This window comes from Typopeltis vanoorti, chromosome 18 (genome assembly GCF_054136105.1).
Source record: "Typopeltis vanoorti isolate ZY-2024b chromosome 18, IOZ_Tvanoo_1.0, whole genome shotgun sequence".
In the NCBI taxonomy this organism is placed as follows: domain Eukaryota; kingdom Metazoa; phylum Arthropoda; class Arachnida; order Uropygi; family Thelyphonidae; genus Typopeltis; species Typopeltis vanoorti.
In genome coordinates this window covers 96,452,397-96,471,824 of record NC_143566.1, presented here as the reverse complement: position 1 = coordinate 96,471,824, position 19,428 = coordinate 96,452,397, and the positions used below count along the sequence as shown (strand labels likewise).

The following is a 19,428-nucleotide window of genomic DNA, read 5'->3' as shown; positions in this document are numbered from 1 at the left end:
CTCTTACTGTATTTGCCTATAGTAAACCATTTCTTCTTTCTTTTAGCAATCTTCCAAGGTAATTATTCTAGACATCTAGAATAACCTCCAGAATATTTTTCTGCCTTCATGATATTTATCTCCTACATTGTTGAGAGTTTATTTTTCACTTGGTTAGACTACAATAAGTTTAGTTTAATCCTTTATCCAAGTGTGAGCAAACATAGTTTGCACCTGAAAGTATCTTCAGGACTGAGCTAAGGTGGTGCAACACTTTACCACGAGTTGCCTTGGTGTTGCACCACCTTAGCTCAGTCCTGAAGATACTTTCAGGTGCAAACTTTGTTTGCTCACACTTGGATAAAGGATTAAACTAAACTTATTATATCCTACATTCTTAACAAAGTAAGAATACAGATGATAAATATTCTTGAGTCCACCAATGAAGTTGAGATTTTTCGTCTATGCAAGCATGTGCTCCCTGGCTGAATTAATCAATGTCATCTTCAGATTTTGCTATTGAGTCTTCCTGGCTTAGTTCCATTCAAACTCTTTCATTTTTACTCCAATAATAATTGAATATTTGAGTCCATAATTCACCTTTTCAACTAATTCTTTTTAAAGCTTTTAAATATATTTTTCTTCTCGCTGTAATGCTCATTTTGTAATATTTAGTGATGATTATTTCTATTTCAAATCCTGTACACTCTTGTGACCTGAAAACCTGCATTAAGTTATCATTATAAACAATAACATGGTCAATATCACATTTCTATCTTCTTTCCATGAATTTATGCACATCTCTATGTTGGGGATGTGAATAAATTCATGGTACTGGTATAGACTTATCCATGTCCTGAATTGAAATTCATTAACAAAACTGACAAATTTCAGTTCGGAACACAGACTACTTATTACTAACATTATTTAGCTTTGCTCTTTCTCAAAATTTTCCAAAAACGTTCTATATGTCTGGTATTCATTTCCTGCTATGCTGTTTAGATCTCTAACAAGGATGATTTTTTTTTTTTTTTTGTCATATCAACTCTAGAGACAAAAAAATTCCTCCACTTTTTCCTTAGCAGAATTACATTTCACTGTCTACTCCATTCCTGCTAGTCAAGAAGTTTATGAATGTTATAGCTTTTTTTTCTGATCACTAATGTCTGAATATAACACTTATTATTTAGAATCTCAGCTGTTTTACTCTTTTTCATCTCAGTAACATGGTACTTCTGTAATTCTTCTACCAGTTCCACTTCTTTTCTATTGATACTTTTTATGAGTGTACCTACTGCTGATGTTGAGTTTGGGTTTACTCCAGTAGCTAACTTTTCACTGTTCACTCAAGTCCTCTGATGAAAACAGCAAGAATCTTGTTTAACTGACAGATGCCCCAACCAGCACCATATTCCATCGTTAACCACCATTTTACTTTGCATTTAAACCATTACAAAATGAAATTTAGTAGGCTATGTTCCATATTTTCTACCTATTTTCATTCATTCAGAATCAAAGTTGATACCTAAAAAAGGAGCACACTACAAGAAGTGAGGATTGGACATTAGATCAGAAGTTTTAGCATTACTTAAAAACTATATTGAAGTCTCCTCTGAGTTATCTAACTCTGACCCTTAAGAAATCCTCCCAAGTTTTTATAAACATTCTTTTCTGATGTTATTTTAAAGTACTGCTTGCCAAATCCTGAATGGTTACCGAATAAAAGTTTAAAACAGATTATGCCAAATATGCTGATATCACTGTTTTGCTGTCATCAATAAGGCCCGCATTCATCCTGAAGAATTAATATGAGACTGCTGCTACAAAATAGTTGTGTGTGTGAAAGGAAACATTTTTTGGAAAAGAAAATGTCTTTCTGTTAATGTTTGCTTTTGTAAAAAAAAAAAAAAATAAATAAATAAATAAAAGTAAATACTTCTCCAGAAGCAGAAGAACTCTTTTCCTCTAGAGATAATTTCAAATGATTCTTCTGGAGAATTTTAATACTCCAGAAATTTCTATGCAAAATAATCAGGAGCTAGCATTTGGCAAAATAAAAAAGCTGATACAGTAATAATAGTGAATTCTAATTAGAATAGATTAAACCTGTCTTTTAGGATTTTGAATTTTTGTTTTTAATCAGGACATTTTAAATATACTAATAAATGCTTTACTAATTAGTAAAGCATTTATTTTTATACGTGAAGAGCTAGTTCATGGTTATATTACAAAGTGTCAATAAAAATATTAAAGGACCTTTATTGGCGAGTAACTTGTATTGTATAACATGGAAGGGATTATGTAGTGAGTGATGTAAATATTTATCCATCTTCACTACAGGAGTTGGGAAGGGGAAATTTTTGTTGTTTTTTTGTTGTTTTTTAAGCAAGTTCATTTCATGAACTTTCTTTTCTTTTTGTAATGCAACTCCTTTCATAAAAAGTTATAAACTTAAAGCATTAGTGGACAGGGTTATGTTCTATCTGGTCTATTATTTATAATCCTAATGGATTGGATTATGAAAAACTCAATCATCAAAAGAGGAATAAGTTGGGACTTCACATCCACACTGGAAGACTGATTTTGCTGATGACATAGTGCTCTTGTTCTCTAAGTTAAATGACACAGCTAAAAACTGATGACTTTGCTCATTATGCAGAAACTGTGGGTCTTCATATAAACAAGAAGAAAACCAAGGTCATGCGAATAAATGAAAAATCAAATAAAGAAATTAAGTTAAATAATAAACAATTGAAGATGTTGATACTTTTACATACCTCGGATCAATAATAAATAAACAAGGTGGCACCGACGAAGACATTTTACAAAGAATTGCTAGAGCACAGAACTGTTTCAAGTCATTAAATAAATTATGGAAAGCATCAAATATTGCAGTTAAAGAGAAAATTAATATCTATAAATCTATTGTGTGAGCAGTACTGCTATATGCCTCTGAAACTTTGATATACTGCTTGGAAACTTGGTATACTGCTATATGGCTCTGAAACTAAGTAATAAATTGGATATTCTCCAAAACAAATGTTTAAGAAGAATTTAAAAAATTTTCTGGCCAAATGCAATCACTAATGAGGAATTTTTAAAGACAACTTTCTCCAAGTCAATAGATGAAGAGATTTGCCTAAGAAGATGGAAATGGACCAGTCATGTTTTACGCATGGGAATAAACAGAATTCCCTAAGTAGCATCGAGTTGGACACCAGAAGGAAAACGCTCTAAAGGTTGCTCAAAATTAACTTGGAGAAAAATGATGGAATCTGAAATGAATGAGACAGGATGGGCAAATTGGGTACAAGCAAGAGAAACTGCAAAGGACAGGGGCAGATGGAAAACCAGAGTTACAGTCTTATGTGCCAGCAGGCACAGAAAGCATTGATGATGACTGATGGTGGGCTGAGTGGTTTATTTTTTTATATAATTCAGAAATCCTGATCTAGAAACCAAACATGGAACTTTTACAAGCCACTCTCCACTTCAGACCTCTGATAAGAGAGGCAGTAGTCACACACCACACAATGAAATTCATCTCACACTTAAAAGACATTCACAAACACACATGTCCATGGTAGGATTCAAACCCATAGACTGTTGATTAGAAAGAAGGTAAGCTAACCACTCAGCCAAAGCAGGCTAGATAAAACATTTTCTCAGAAGTGGAGTATTCATTATTTCCTGAGGTATTATTAAGCAGTATACAGGACACTATGGTTAGTTTCATTATTAAATTCCTTTTAACAATTTTCTTTCTTATCAGTCAATTATTTGTAAGGTCACCAATTTGATCCATAATTTTCTCTTCCAAAACAGTTCTGAATGCATTAACCCATTTCAATTCTGCCTGGGTCTTTTTCTTGTTTCTCTTTCAAATGTTTGTTTAATGCATATTTCAATTCCCATCATATTTAAATGATCATACCACCTAATACTGGATCTACTTACAATTCTTCAATATTAATAAATGTCTTTTTTTTGTTATTATTATTAATATAAGTCTGCCATCAGTGACAGTCATTTCCCTCTCCTAGTTATCCTTAGACTTCTCATATCGGTGATCACCAGTCTTAAAACAACTCTTTCATTTCTAACCAAATCAATTGTATGTTAAAATTAGTTTGAACACAGTCTTGTATACTGCTAGTTGGCATTATTTTTTGTTCATCTGTTTTGCTTGCCAACACAATACTTTAATGTAACATAATTTCCTCAAAATGTATACATTATTCACATGCTCTTCAAAACCTTTCTTCCACTTTATTCACCCTTTTTACTTCCAATTTTTGAAAAAAAAAAAATAATAATAAATAAATAATGGAAATGGAACATATATATATATATGTTAAAGATACCAAGCAATTTTATAAACTTGGTTTTAATCCTTTTTTCCCAAGTAAGCAAACAAGCAAGTAAACCAAGTTTGCGCCTGAAGTATTTTCAAGTCTGAGGCAACTCGTGGTGAAGGTGGAATAAGCTCTGATCACATGCCTTAGTATCTCCCATAATGCAAAACACATCAGCTTGCAGACATGTATGATGCAATGTATTAAGGGAAGGGCCACTACCCAGATGGGTTTCGACCTTTATTGAGGTCTCAACAGTGGGAGCCAGACCCTCAGGTGATGATACCAAGGTTGAAGTAATGAAAAAAAGGATTAAAACCAAGTTTATAAAATTGCTTGGTATCTTTAACGTATAGTATACCCAAGGTAGAAAACTTTCTACACACACATATATATATATAGGGTTATTCAAAATGAAGGAGCAGACTGTACTTGTTTATGAATTCTTTATTTCCAGCAATATCAACATGAGTTATATGTCACCTGACAGGCAAACTGTCAGATATTCGCGCACTATGTATGCACCTCCTGTAATACAACAGCAGAGTCATTTTGAGATGAGGGAACAACCAGATTGTAACATATTGAGGTATGACACCCCAGGGGAAGAAAAAAGGTCCATACATTTTCCTGTGAGAAATGGCATAAAACACATTCACTTTTGGCCAGATTCTTTGATGTTCAATGTCTGCACTTGGATGTTCTGTCCCTATATTTTCACATTATGATGATTCACTTCACCACTTAAGCAAAAAGTTGATTCATCAGAAAAAAATGAGTCATGCTGTGAAGGCATCGTCCTCCATGTCATCCAACATTTTTATGCAAAAGTCTAACCTTTTTATCTTTGTCCCTAGGGTGTAGTGCATGCATTAACTGCAACTTGTAGGATTTCATGTGAAATCCTTTCCTGAGAACACACCATACCATTGTGTGAGGAATCCCTAATTCCTTGCTTGAGCAGCTTATGGATTATCTTGGGCTGCATAAATGCATCCCTCTTCTTGAAATTTTTTGTACCATGAATAAATCTCCTTATGACGAGGAGGTTCTTTTTTAAATTGAAGTATGACAGTCTCATGTCATAATTAATGTGGAATGTACATTAAACTGTAATTAGGGAATTACATTTTGCAAATTCGATAATACAAAATACTTTCTTCTGCGGAGACACACATTTTATTAACTATTTTGAGCAAGCGAATGAAGGATCTTTACTTGTTTCAAACACTTACAGTGCACTCTAATAGCAAGAGCCTGCTACTAGAATGTGGGGAAAAGTAAACTCTCATAGTTTTCCTATCAGGTGATGTAAAACACGTTTGTATCATTAGAAATAAAAATTTTGCAAACAAGTACAATCTGCTCCATTTTGAATAACATTGTGAGCGTGTGTATCATCATCAAACTCCTGATATATATCCCGAAGAAGTGTTTAGGTTACTATGACAGCACCACATGATTAAGTTTACATTATTATTAATCTCCTACAACAAGTTTCCAACAAATCAGTCTATTACTTGTGAGAATTCCAATATTGTCATATCTAACATTTTGTGCTTCTAAAGTACTTCTAACTGAATCAGTCCACCTAGACCTTGGTCTTCTTCTAGGTCTCATTCCTGCCATCTTGGCAACAAATACCCGTTTTGCTAATCTTTTCTTACTGATTCTATTTAAGTGATCATAACACCTTAAATTAGCTCTCCTGACACATTCTTGAATGCTAATAATGTCAAGTTCCTTTCTAAAATCTTTAGAAAGGAACTTGACACCTAATTTTCATATCTGTGATCTCTAGTCTTTGATCAAGTGCTTTATTTCTAACCCAATCCATAACTTAAAACTGGTTTGAACACTGTCTTGTATTCTGCTAGTTTGGTGTTTTGGTGAATTTTTCTCTTATTCCATATAAATTTATTCAGCTGGAAACCCATCATACCAGCTTTGCTTATTCTGTTGTCTATTTCCAGATTTAACCTGATCTTCACTAAAAATTGTGCCTAAATAGTTGAAATATTTTACTTGTTCTATACAATCTCCATTCAGAACGCAGCTGAAGTTTTCTATGCTACGGCATATATTTTGTGCTTTTTATTGTTGATTTTCATGCCATATTTGTTACAGCTGTTATTCAATTTAGTAAGAGAATCCGAGAGACTTGCACTAAATGTGTTTAGGAGTACAACATCATCTGCATAAAGCAAAGAGCTAGGTTTGAAGCTTTCTATGATTCAAATTCCCATCTCCAATTCTTATGTCAGGCCAAATGCCACTTTCTTTCATAATACAATCCATATAGATTATGATGAATAAGAGTGGAGATAATGTACATCTTTGTTTTACTCCTGATTTTGCATCAAACCATCTTCCTGTATTTCCTTTTATTCTAACTGCGGACTTACAGCAATTTAAAGATATACAATGTATTACTCTGTATAATGTTCCATTCACTCCATATAATTGTAGTGTTTAAAAAGCTTTTCTCTGGGGACCTTGTCATATGCTTTTTCCAGATCTACAAAACTTAAGTACAAATCCTTGTCATATTCCCACGATCTCTCAACTATTTGTCGTAAAGTGAAAATCTGATCTTGACAACCTCTATTTGGCCTGAACCCAGCTTGTACTTCTCCAAGTTTCTCTTCCACAATATTTCTCAACCTCTTTTGAAGTATGTTTGCATAAATCTTACCGAAACATTCAGTAGAGAAATCCTCTGTAATTCTCACATTAAGTTTTATTCCCTTTTTATAGATGGGTACTATGAGTGCTCTATCTATACATCAGGAATTCGATCTTCTGTCCAGGCCCTCTGAGAACTATATAGGGTAGCCACTGCAAAACTTTTATACCTCCATACTTAAGCATTTCTGGTTGAATGTCATCTACTCCAGCTGCCTTTCCACATTTCAAGTTCATGACAGCTTTTTCTACCTCAAGTATTGATATGTACTCCTCTTTGCATTCCTCTTGAAAATTTTCTAATATGGTTCTATCACTGCTTCATTCATTTAACAGACTTTGAAAGTAATTACTCCAGACATCTAGGATATCCTTATCTTCAGTTTTCATGTCACCTTTATCATCTTTAATTCTTTTTACAGTACTCTTTCCTCCATTTCTAAGCTTTTTCAGTAGCCTCCAGAACATTTTTCCACCTTCCTGATATTTATTTTTCATATTCTTACCAAAGTCTTCCCATGACTTTTGTTTAGCTACTTTTACACATAGCTCAGCTCTTTTATAATTTTTTTCACATTCAGCTTTATTTCCTTTTTTATTGATGGGTACTATGAGAGTTCTGCTCCATCATCGAGAATTTAACCTTTCTGTGCAGGCCCTCTGAATTATGCAGTGTAGCCACTGCAAATACTTTTATTCCTCCATATGGAAACGTGTGTGTGTTGTGTATTTCTTGAAATACATATAATCTTGTATAAATATCATCCAATTTTGCATTTAAAATTATCTTTAAAAGAAGTTACTGGACAATGATTAAATACCTTCAGAGAGTTTATCATTATAAGTATCCCTTCCAGCACCTAAAGGTTCTCTGATGCCTGCTCCCCATGCTATTAATGGAGTAAGAGTTTCATGAGGATGCCCTGCACCATGACTACCTAAAAAAAAAAAAAATTAATTTAAATATATAATTTAAACAGTCATCATTAGTTTCATATACAAGATTTCAAAACTTGTAATTAATATTTTTGAAAACAGCAAGAAAAAAATAATAATCTAAATTTTTCAAGTACATCGAATGGAAGATGGAAACTAGCATTTCATATATCACACTAATCAACAAATGAAAAAACTTTTTTTTTCAACCTTCAAAGAAATTTTATTTTCAACAAGATCAAATGCAACGTATTCAAAAATACATAGAGAAAAATTGTATCAATGACCAGATTGCAAGAAAATTGAAACCAATTTTTGTAATAATGCTGAGTTCTATTGACTCTTTTGAATATAAATCAACATTAAAAAAGAAAAAATTACAATAGATTTAATTTTAAGTGATGTTTTTCTTAACGTTTATGGAAGCATTTGGAATATTTCTACTAGAGTCCAAAGGTAGAAGTATAGTCTCTCCATAGCTGGATTCCATTTCCAATAGTCTAAGTATTACGTGAAAAACCAGAACTAATCACAATAATCAAATAAATAACCTGTTATTTATTCAGACTATCATACAGTGTATCACTATCATCATCAAATACCTGACATGTACCCTGAAGGGGTGTACATGATATGATAGTACTACATGAAAAATTTACATCATTACTAACTTCCTATCTACAATTTTCCTCCAAATCTGTCTGTTACTTGCGAAGACTCCACCATTATCAGATCTTATATTTCTATCGTCTAAGACACTTTGTACCGTATCAATCCACCTATATCTTGGTCTTCCTCTGGGTCATTTTCCTGCCAACCTGGCAGAGAACACTTGTTTTGCTAATCTTTCCTCGCCCATTCTGTTCGAGTGACCATACCAACTGAGATTAGTTCTGCTAATGCATTCCTGGACGCTGACAATGTCAAGTTCTTTCCTAATATCCATCATCAAATTCCTGCCATGTACCCTCAAGGGGGGTACAGGATATGACAGTACTACATGAAAAAATTACATCATTACTAACTTCCTATCTACAATTTTCCTCCAAATCAGTCTGTTACTTGTCAAGACTGCAACATTATCAGATTTTATATTTCTATTGTCTAAGGCACTTTGTACCGTATCAATCCACCTATATCTTGGTCTTCCTCTGGGTCGTTTTCCTGCCAACCTGGTAGAGAACACTTGTTTTGCTAATCTTTCCTCTCCCATTCTATTTAAGTGACCATACCACCTGAGATTAGCTCTGCTAATGCATTCCTGGATGCTGACAATGTCAAGTTCTTTCCTAATATCCTCATTTTTAATATGATATTGCCATTGATGCCATCTGTTCACGCCTCTAATCTTTCTCAGGACTCTCATATCTGCGGTCTCTAGTCTTTGGTCAAGTGTTTTACTTCGGACCCAGATCTCAGATCCATAAGTTAAAACTGGTTTGAACACTGTCTTGTATACAGCTAATTTAGTGTTCCGACTAATGTCTCTCTTATTCCATATGAATTTATTCAATTGACTTCCCACCATACCAGCTTTGCTGATTCTGTTGTCTATTTCTATATTTAATTTACTATCTTCAGTAAAAATTGTGCCTAAGTAGCTGAAATGTTTTACTTGTTCCACAGGTTCTCCATTCACAACAAAGTTGACATTTTCAATGATTCTTCCTATTTTCATTGTCTTTGTCTTTTTATTGCTGACCTTCATACCATATCTATTACAACAGCTATTCAATTTAGTCAGAGAATCTTGCAGACTTGTAGTGGATTTATTTAGAAATATAACATCATCCGCATAAAGCAAACAGCTGACATTAACATCTCCAATTTTGATATTATGTTTAATACCACTTTCCTTCATAATGTGATCCATATAGATAATGAATAACAGAGGGGATAATGTACATCCTTGTCTCACACCAGATTTAACATTAAACCATCTACCTGTACTTCATTCAATTCTAACTGCTGATTTACAACTCAAAAAAAGACTAAGTATTGCTTGATATAATGCCCCATTGACACCATATAACAGTAGCATATTGAATAGCTTCTCTCTTGGCACCTTGTCATATGCCTTTTCCAGATCGACAAAACTTAAATACAGATCTTTGTTATATTCCCATGCTTTCTTGACTATTTGTTGTAAAGTGAAGATCTGATCCTGACAGCCTCTATTTGGCCTGAATCCAGCTTGTTCTTCACCAAGCTTTTCTTCCACAATTCTTCTCAACCGTTTCTCAAGTATACTTGCATAGATCTTGCCAGGAACACTCAGTAGGGAAATACCTCTGTAATTCTCACATTCAGTTTTATTTCCCTTTTTATGTATGGGTACTATTAGAGCTCTACTCCAATCATTGGGAATTCGTCCCTTTGTCCAGGCTCTCTGAATTATGCGGTGCAGCCACTGTAAGACTTTTAAACCCATACTTCAGCATTTCTTGTCAAATATCATCTACTCCTACTGCCTTTCCACATTTCAAGCCTTTGATGGCTTTTTCTAATTCAAGTATGGATATGTATTCCTGACTGTATGCCTGTTGAGTGGTTTTTACCACTGTGCTATCACTGCTTGTTTCATTTAGTAATTTTTCTAAGTAATTAATCTATACTTCAAGGATATCCTTTTCCCCTGTTTTCATTTCACCTTTATCATCTCTAACTCCTTTTACAGCACTCTTTCCTCCATCTCTAAGCTTCTTCAACAACCTCCAGAATATCTTACCACCTTCTTGATATTTATTTTCTATGTTCTTGCCAAAGTCCTCCCATGACTTTTGTTTAGCTAGTTTTACACAGTGTTTCGTACAATGTAGAAAAGTTAAAATTTAATTGTAGGCACACACATACAATAGAAGATATAGTTCTGCTTCTTACATGAAATTATAAATCAAAACAAACTATTACTTAAAATAAGATATTTCTATTTGAATATTTTATTTTTAATGCACTAATGGAAAAAAAATAATAATTCATCATTAGACAGAAAAAATGTACAACTTACCCCACTCAGTCATACCATGATCAGAGGTAAATATATAAGATGTTTTACCATCATGATTAAAGTAGTCTTCAATCATATTTACACATCTTTGCACTCCATCATCAACCAGCTGAATATTTTGAAGATATTCTCTAGAATGTACATAACAAATCATGAAGGATCTATATTGATGTTATCTATATAACTCTAATAAAACTTAAAGAAATAAAATATAAATCTCAAATAAAAACTGGAGAGTGAGAGAGGAAATTAAAAAACATCAACATACAATTTGACTAATAATACATGCTATCCTTGGATGTGTGTGAGAATGCCCATCTGTTTATAACAAATCTTGAACAAATATTAATTAATTAATCAAATATTAGTTAACAAATTATTAACAAAATTATCATATTCGCAATATTCAAAGGATATAATTTTATTTTAGATTTTGTGTTGACCTTTCTGTATTAGATCCAAAGCAGTACCTTTGTATATAATACAATAACTATAAAAATTGGTACCAAAAATTCACTGATATTGAAAAACCTACATAGAGTAACAGTATATCAATCTTCTTGGGATTATTTACACTAGCTATTCATGTAAGAAGGAGAAACTGTAGATGGCCGTGTATCTATGGAAGATGAAAGAGATTAGGGAATGCTGAAAGTAGCAAATGACTATAGAGTTTATATGAACCAGTCAGCATGTTTGGCTTTTACATATACAGAGTCATTCAAAATGAAATACTCAACTTTTACAATGTAATAAATATGAAGCTATCTTTATATATATGAAATAAATACTTTGTTTTTGAGACTTTGGGTTCTGATCCCATCTAGCTATTAACAATGCTCTTCAAATGAAAAGACCTGGATTCAAATCCCATTCTAACATGTGAAAAATCTTTATAAGTATTTTTCATTTGAAGGTGAGTAAGTCTTATTGCTAACTCACCTTCAGGTTTTTCTTCCTACAAAACAGGCAAACACCAGTCATGGAACATATACAATTAACAGGCATAATACACTGTCTCGCCTTAGTTGTTTCTGCAATAATTCCAAATGACCACTACCATTTGGAATTATTGCAGAATAATTCCAAACTAATATTGTATGCCAATCCTGAAAATTTCAATTTTTCATCAAGCAAGACAGACCAGTGAGAGAATACATAAACACTCAACAGCATTGTGCAGAGAGGATTATCTATCCTATCAGATCATTAACTAGGTTTCTATGAAGCCAAGTTACATGACTATGACAGGCTATCATTGTTAAAATGATGTCATCTAGAAAATAAGTAATGTGTATAATAAAGTATGCAAGGACAAATTCAGTGATCAGTTCTGTGGGAAATATGAGAAACCAGAGCATGATGTAAACGGTTTGAATACAAAGGAAACATTTGGGAGGAGAGGGGGAAATCCTGCCTTACCAAGGTTAGGCAAAGAAACAATGCAGAGTGCAGGGAAGGAAGGAATTTCAATATAACTGCATAAGTCCAATATCCCTTGTAACCACAATCAACTGCTTAAGATAATTCAGGAAATGTTTGTTAATGAAATCATAAATATTGAAGTTGCTTATGCTTTAAACCAATAATAAACTAATACTGTATGCCAATCTTACTGGCTGGGTGGCTATCATCCTCTCTCTCCCCAGCAAACAAGCAGGGAAGAGAGGATGATAGCTGTCGTGGTATGTTGACTTATTTGAAATCCCCAGTACTATATAATTTCACTCATGAAAATTATTTTTTTAAATATATTTATTATAGCTTTTATAAACTTTATTGACAACTGAAAAATTAATGGAATGATTAAGGCAGAATAAATTTTTGGCTGAACTTTCATGTCCAAATTTCTACATCATTAATATATACATATATATATATGTAGGAAGATTGATTTACTTGGTTGATATACATTTTTTAAAAAATACTGAATGACTAGAAACCGAGAAAAATGAAAACAAAGTTTAATAGCACAACTAGTTTCAGCTTGTATCAGCCTTCTTCAGGTGCACATTACAAAATAAATAAAAGTAAAATATAGAAGAAATAACTGTAAACAACATGGAAAGTTAATGTATATATATTCAACATATAAAAGTTGAAGTCTGCGCATTCAAAACTGTTCTCTCGTTGGCTTCATTGTTAGGCATATGCATGCGTATAGCATCTCGTGAACGCCAGTATTTGATCATAGCACCATGACAGTCTGAAAGGTTATAGCTCAGGTTGTTGTTGTTGAGATGTAGGGGGTTGAGAATTTCTTTTGCTTCTATTATCTTTCTTTACAATTCATCCTGGCAACAGAAAATGTTAACAGACTTGTCCCATAGGGCTATATGGCTAAGGTTTTCTTCATTAGAATCGGCCGAGAACAGAACATGACTAGACAAAACACTGGCTCGTGTTCTTCTGTAACTGACATTTCTCTTATATTCTTCAATGCATAGCTCGATCGATTTCTCTGTTTGGCCAAAGTATGGTATATCACAGCTGCACCAAATCTGGTAAACACTGGGATATTTAAGGTTGTGATGTCTGTGTTTCAGACGGCTCACTAAGGAGTATTTTTTTGGAAGAGGAGTAAATAAAGTTCTTATGTTGTATTTCCTAAGAACTTTGGCTTTGGGTGAGACAGAGCTTATGTATGGTATAGAAATATTACCTTTCACCCTATTTGTTTCTTCATTATTGTGAGCATGTGGATTTAATAAGAATTTGTCAATTGTTTTTTGTGAATATGTGAATAACTATTTAGTTGAAAAGTAGACTTGAGAAAATTGAGTTCTTTATTAAGTTCTATCTTAGCATCATCATCATTCACAAAAAAACAATTTACAAATTCTTATTAAATCTGTACGCTCGCAATGATGAAGAAACAAATAGGATGAAAGGTAAATATACAAATGTTGAATATACCAGTTTTTGTTCTTGTTTAATTTGAAAGTCATACTGAAGATAGTGTTCATAGTATGGTGAAATTTTTATACTAATAAAAATATATGCATCATGATATTTAATAAATAAGATATGATAATTAATAAATAATATAAGCTTTATGTTATTTATTAATTATCATGTCTTGCATTCCTATATGTCATGATACTAATTAGGCTTGCCTGAATGAGTTAGATAGTGATTTCCATTGAAGATAGAATCTGAAACTAAGATTTCTATCCCAGATAAGTGACAACATAACTAAATCATGTAAAAATCTACATTTTCTATTCAAGATAGTATAACAGGGTATAATCTCACTAAAAACTTACATAGAGCTTGGATGATGAGCATGACCATTCGTGTCCAATCCAAGAAGATGAAGAAAAAATACTATTTTATCTTTTGATAGCATGGATACGAGCGTTTTATTATTCTGAGATTCCTTGAGGAATAGCTACATAAAGTGAAAAGGAAAAAAAACTTCATAAGAATGATTTGTATTGTGATATCATCATTACACACACAAGAGTAAAAAAATACTTGTTTTTCACATTCACAAGACAGTGGAAATGTTTACCCAATGAAAAAAAACTGATAAGGTTATCTCTCAATTATCTGACCTTCAAATAACCATACCTTCAAGTTAAGCAGTTCTTGAGTTTTGCTGAAAATTCAGCAAAATGTCACCCCTGGAAAAGCACTACATAACCATACATTCACAGTTAAACATACCCTCAATTAACTGACCAGCAACTCTTCTGAACACAACTTGATAATTAAGAGATCATAATTACAATCTTGAATATAATGAATTTATATTCAAGTAAATTTGTGATGAAAGAGTGAATTTCTATCATCTTTTCAAATCTTCTCTCTTCTTTTCAGTACATCTTGCAATGTAACCAGCTGAATCTCTTTTCCAGCTTATTAATGAAATTAGTGTTGGCATGACTACACAGCTAACTTTTACTTGAAAGACATCAGCCTTAAAAATCGAAAATTTGAAGACATGATATAAATGACACTGGATGAAGGATATGTCCCTTTTAAAGAAAACAGGTAAAAGCAGCAATTAATCCTTTGAAAGTGGGAAAAGTGCCAAGTATAGATGAAATAAATAAATTAAATAATAAAAGCAGAGAGAGGACCTATCATAGATGTTCTGTTCAAAAATTTCCAAGATGTATGGAACAATGAATGCTGGCCTATTTGTACACCTCTATTCAACTCCTATTCCTAAAAAACAAACAGTACAAAATGTAGCAATTATAGAACCATCATCACACAAACAAATTTTCCTAAAAATATTACTCTAAGATTGAGAGGAAAATAGAAAGTATATTTTCAGAGCACTAAGCAAGATTCTGTTAAAAGAGTGCAATAGATCATTTATTTACAATACTCACTGGAGAAAAATATATTGAGCATAATAAACTACAATGTCATAATTTTATAGATATGCAGAAGTCCAATTCTGTATGGCATGAGGCACTGTAAAGTATACTGAATCAATTTTAAATTGATAACAAACAGCAGGTACTGTAATTACAGTTGGTGGCAAAAATCAATAACCTTGGATTTACCAATGGCGGTGACCTAGTAGCAAAGAATGAACATCAGTTACAAGAATTAACTGACAGAGTTTTTAATGGATGTGTGAGTTGGACATTGCTAAAGGAAGATGAGAAACTAATACACTTAATTAAAACTCTACAGTTTCTCAGAAATCAGTGGCGACTATAGCAAATCATCCAAAATGGAAGGAGGTGTGTGTGCAAAAAGACTACATACTTTTGCTGATGCTTTTCAACTTATATATGGAATATATATTAAACCTAGCCTTAGAAAACAGCAGCACTGTCATTACAGTTGGTTGCAAAAATCAATAACCTTGGATTTACTGATGACAGTGACTTAGTAGCAAAGAATGAACATCAGTTACAAGAATTAACTGACAAGAGTTTTTAATGGATGTGAGAGTTGGACATTGCTAGAGGAAGATGAGAAAAGGCTAACTGGCCTTTGAGATAAATTATGACAGAAAACTTCTGAAGACACTGTACACTGAATGTGTGAGAAATGACAAAGTTAAGAGGAAATTCTACACCACTGCCAGAACACAAGAAAATATCATCACTAAATTACATCAAAAACAGCTCCAGTGGCTGGGCCACAGCACTGGAGGGTTTGACTTTTAGGAAAAAAATATCAAGGCAGCCAAGAATCACCTAGATAGCTAATATTAAAAAATGGAAAAATTCTTTGTTTTCCACCCATTAAGGAGATCCCAGTACAGAAACAACTGGAGAGACTATATCAAGACTATCCCCGGTTATCAGGGACAGTCTTGATATAGTCTTTACATATAAAGACTATATCCAGATAGTGATATAGTCTTTTATTTACAGTGCCCCAAGTCTACATGGACTATGGGTGAAGAAGAATGAAACTAAACTAAATGAATGAAACTATTTCATCATTAATTTTATGCAAATAAAATGAATGAAATACTTCTGATGAATAAAATAAATAGTCCTCTGCCCAAACATCAAAAAAAAAAAAAAACAACCCTGCATACTTCTCAACAGTGAACACTTATGTTATGTATTTATTGAGCATATATGTATTTGCTCAACCAAAGTCCTATAGCAACAATACCATTTTAAGTTGCTAATGCAAACAATGGGAAGGGGGGGGGGAATTCCCTGTAGTGAAATACATTTACTTGCAGTTAATAGCACAAAATGGATCATGTGCACTAAACACATTAAAATAACGGTCTATTTGCCTGACAACATCCATATAATGTTGTTTTTGAATATATTCCATATAACTTTTGTTAGATGCATAAGCTGTGAAAGTTACTTTAATACATTTACTTGTAGATGACATCAAAATCTATATCCCAACATCAAATAACTGATGAATGCAGATACGTTTAACTTAGTCAGTCTTGCACACACCAACCATTTTAGACAGTTACATAAAATGCTGTACATTTTATGTGGTTTGCAAACTGAAATTCAAAGCCAGAAACCAGTTCAGTTTGTGTTTCAGTTCAACACCAAACACAAAATTCATGATTGGCAGGTAATTTCAAGTAGAGTTATGCTGAAAAATTTCAAAATGAGTAATTGGAAAATGAAACCAATTTCTGTAAGAGAGCCAAGCTACATATAAAAGTAGCTAAACAAAAGTCATGGGAAGACTTCAGTAAGATTACAGAAGAATATCAGGAATATGGCAAAATACTCTGGAGGTAAATAAAAAAGCTTAGAAAAGGTGGAAAGAGTACTGTAAAAGGAATCAAAAATGATGAAGGTGGCATGAACACTGAATATAAGGATATTCTAGGTGTCTGGAGTAATTACTTTGAAAGACTGTTAAATGAAACAAGCAGTGATAGAACAGTAGTAGAAATATTCAAGAGGAATGAAAACAGGAGTAGATATGGATATTTTTTTGAGGTAGAAAAGCCTGAAATGTGGAAAGGCAGCTGGAGTAGATGATATTATCACCATTGTAATAACCTCCATGGAGTCAATGTACTTACCGTGGGAGGCCTACTCAACCAGCAACATGTTTGTCATATTGAACTTTAAAAATGATTTACAGTGCCCGCATTCACAATGTACTTTGGCAGTGCATTCACTACCAACAACTCTCCATGTAAAAAAATCTACTCTTACACATCCTTTTTCATTGAATCTATATACAACTTCAATGGATGGCTTCTTGATCTTACCATCCACTCTAGCAGAAATGCTGAAATATGAAAGCATAAAAGTTCTGAAGTAGCTACACTGCATAATTCAGAAGACTTGACAGAAATCAAATTCCAGATGACTAGAGTAGAGCACTCATAATTCCAATCTGTTTCTCTGCTAATGTTCTTGGTAAGATTTATGCAAGCACACTTGAGAAGAGGCTAAAAAAATTGTGGAAGAGAAACTTGGAGAACAACAAGCTGGATTGAGGCCAAACAAAGGTTGTCAAGATCAGATTTACAAAAACAGTAGAGGAATCATGATATTAAATAAGAATCACTATTTAAGTTTTGTAAATCTAGAAAAGGTGCTCAGAGAAAAGCTTTTCAAAACCCTGGAAGTTTTATGTACGTGTGTGGTGAAGAACAGATTTTTCACATGGAGAATTTCGAGTAAATGGACCCCATTAGGGTTTCTTAAGGGTCAAAGCTGTGTAACTGGGAGGAGACCTCACATGTAGCCTTTTAAAGAATATGAAGAAACAGACTGGGGCTTCTCACCTAATGTACAATCCTCATCTTCTCATGTTGCACTCTGTTACATATGTACCTGGATACTGAATGAACAAGAATGAGCTGGCAATTTGAAATTTAGCCAACCAAATTATATCCTCATTGGCTTAAACCACAATGTAAAATGATGATACAACATGACAGAATTTCATGCCAGCTAGAGTGTCATCTGGTTAAACAAGGGTCCTGTTGTTTTTGCCAGCGAACCAGGGTGAACAGCGAAAAGTCAGATACTGGAACAAATCTTGAAACATATCCCAACTCAACATCACAGACTTCAAGATCTGTACTATCAACATAAGAAGTATGAATGGAAATTAGCAGAAGAATTGGATAACTACCGCATCAACATAATAGGCATGACTGAAACAAAGAAAACAAACACAGGTGAGATTTTTCTAGTTACAGATACAAAATGTTATATTCTAGCAATAACAATCAGGGAAAAGAGGGAGCAGCCATAACATTCAACTCTAGATATTTGGATAATCTTCTTGAATTGCAGGCAATATCAAGCAGAATGTGGGTAAATATCAGAATGAGGAACTGGACAATTAGACTTTTTTGTGCTTATGGTCCCATAGACGGTTCTACCAAGGAAGAAATGGAGGAATTTTTTGAGGCATCAGAGAAGGCAGCTGGTTCAATGAAAAAGGAAAAGTTAGTCCTTGTTGGAGATCTAAACAGCAGAGTAGGAAATGACTACCAGACATATAGGAATGTTTGGGGAAAATTTGGAGAAAAGTGCAAAGCTAATAATAATTACAAATGCCTTCTGGATTTCTGTTTGGGACGTGGACTGTTATTACTAACACAATGTTCCAACATAAAAATGTGCACAAATTTACATGGAGAGAAGAGGCAAGGAATAAAAAAAAGTCTAATTGACTATGTTATTGTTGATAGTGATGTTTCCTCCCTGGTGCAGGATACTAGAATGTACAGAGAATTTGAAATTGGAAATGATCAACATTTAGTCTTGAGCAGGGTAAAATTGAATTTCACATTGATAAGAACAACATGTAAGAACGTTTCTATTTCAACTGTATCCAAATAAAAGTTCAGCAGCTCTCAGATGTGAAATGTAGACTAAAATACACAAACATTATTCAAGAAAAAATAATTTCAGTTTGAGAACAGAAACCAAACCCTGGAGATTCAGTGGCAAGCCCTGAAGAAAACATTGACTGATTCAGCCAGAAGCATGTTGTGAGGTTGTCTGCAAGAATAGAAAAATCAGAACTCCATGG

The 19,428-nt window shown here is 33.3% G+C and overlaps 1 protein-coding gene across 1 annotated transcript in view; it reads right to left on the bottom strand.

The window, feature by feature from the left end:
- LOC150096967 (GPI ethanolamine phosphate transferase 1-like) overlaps positions 1-19,428 on the bottom strand; it is a 311,441-nt gene that overhangs the window by 256,496 nt on the left and 35,517 nt on the right. The window contains exons 4-6 of the mRNA XM_090408103.1: positions 14,229-14,353; positions 10,963-11,093; positions 7,841-7,957 (exon numbers count right to left, since the gene is read on the bottom strand). Of these exons, the coding sequence (XP_090264229.1) occupies positions 7,841-7,957; positions 10,963-11,093; positions 14,229-14,353 (373 nt within the window). The remainder of the gene's footprint in view (positions 1-7,840; positions 7,958-10,962; positions 11,094-14,228; positions 14,354-19,428) is intronic.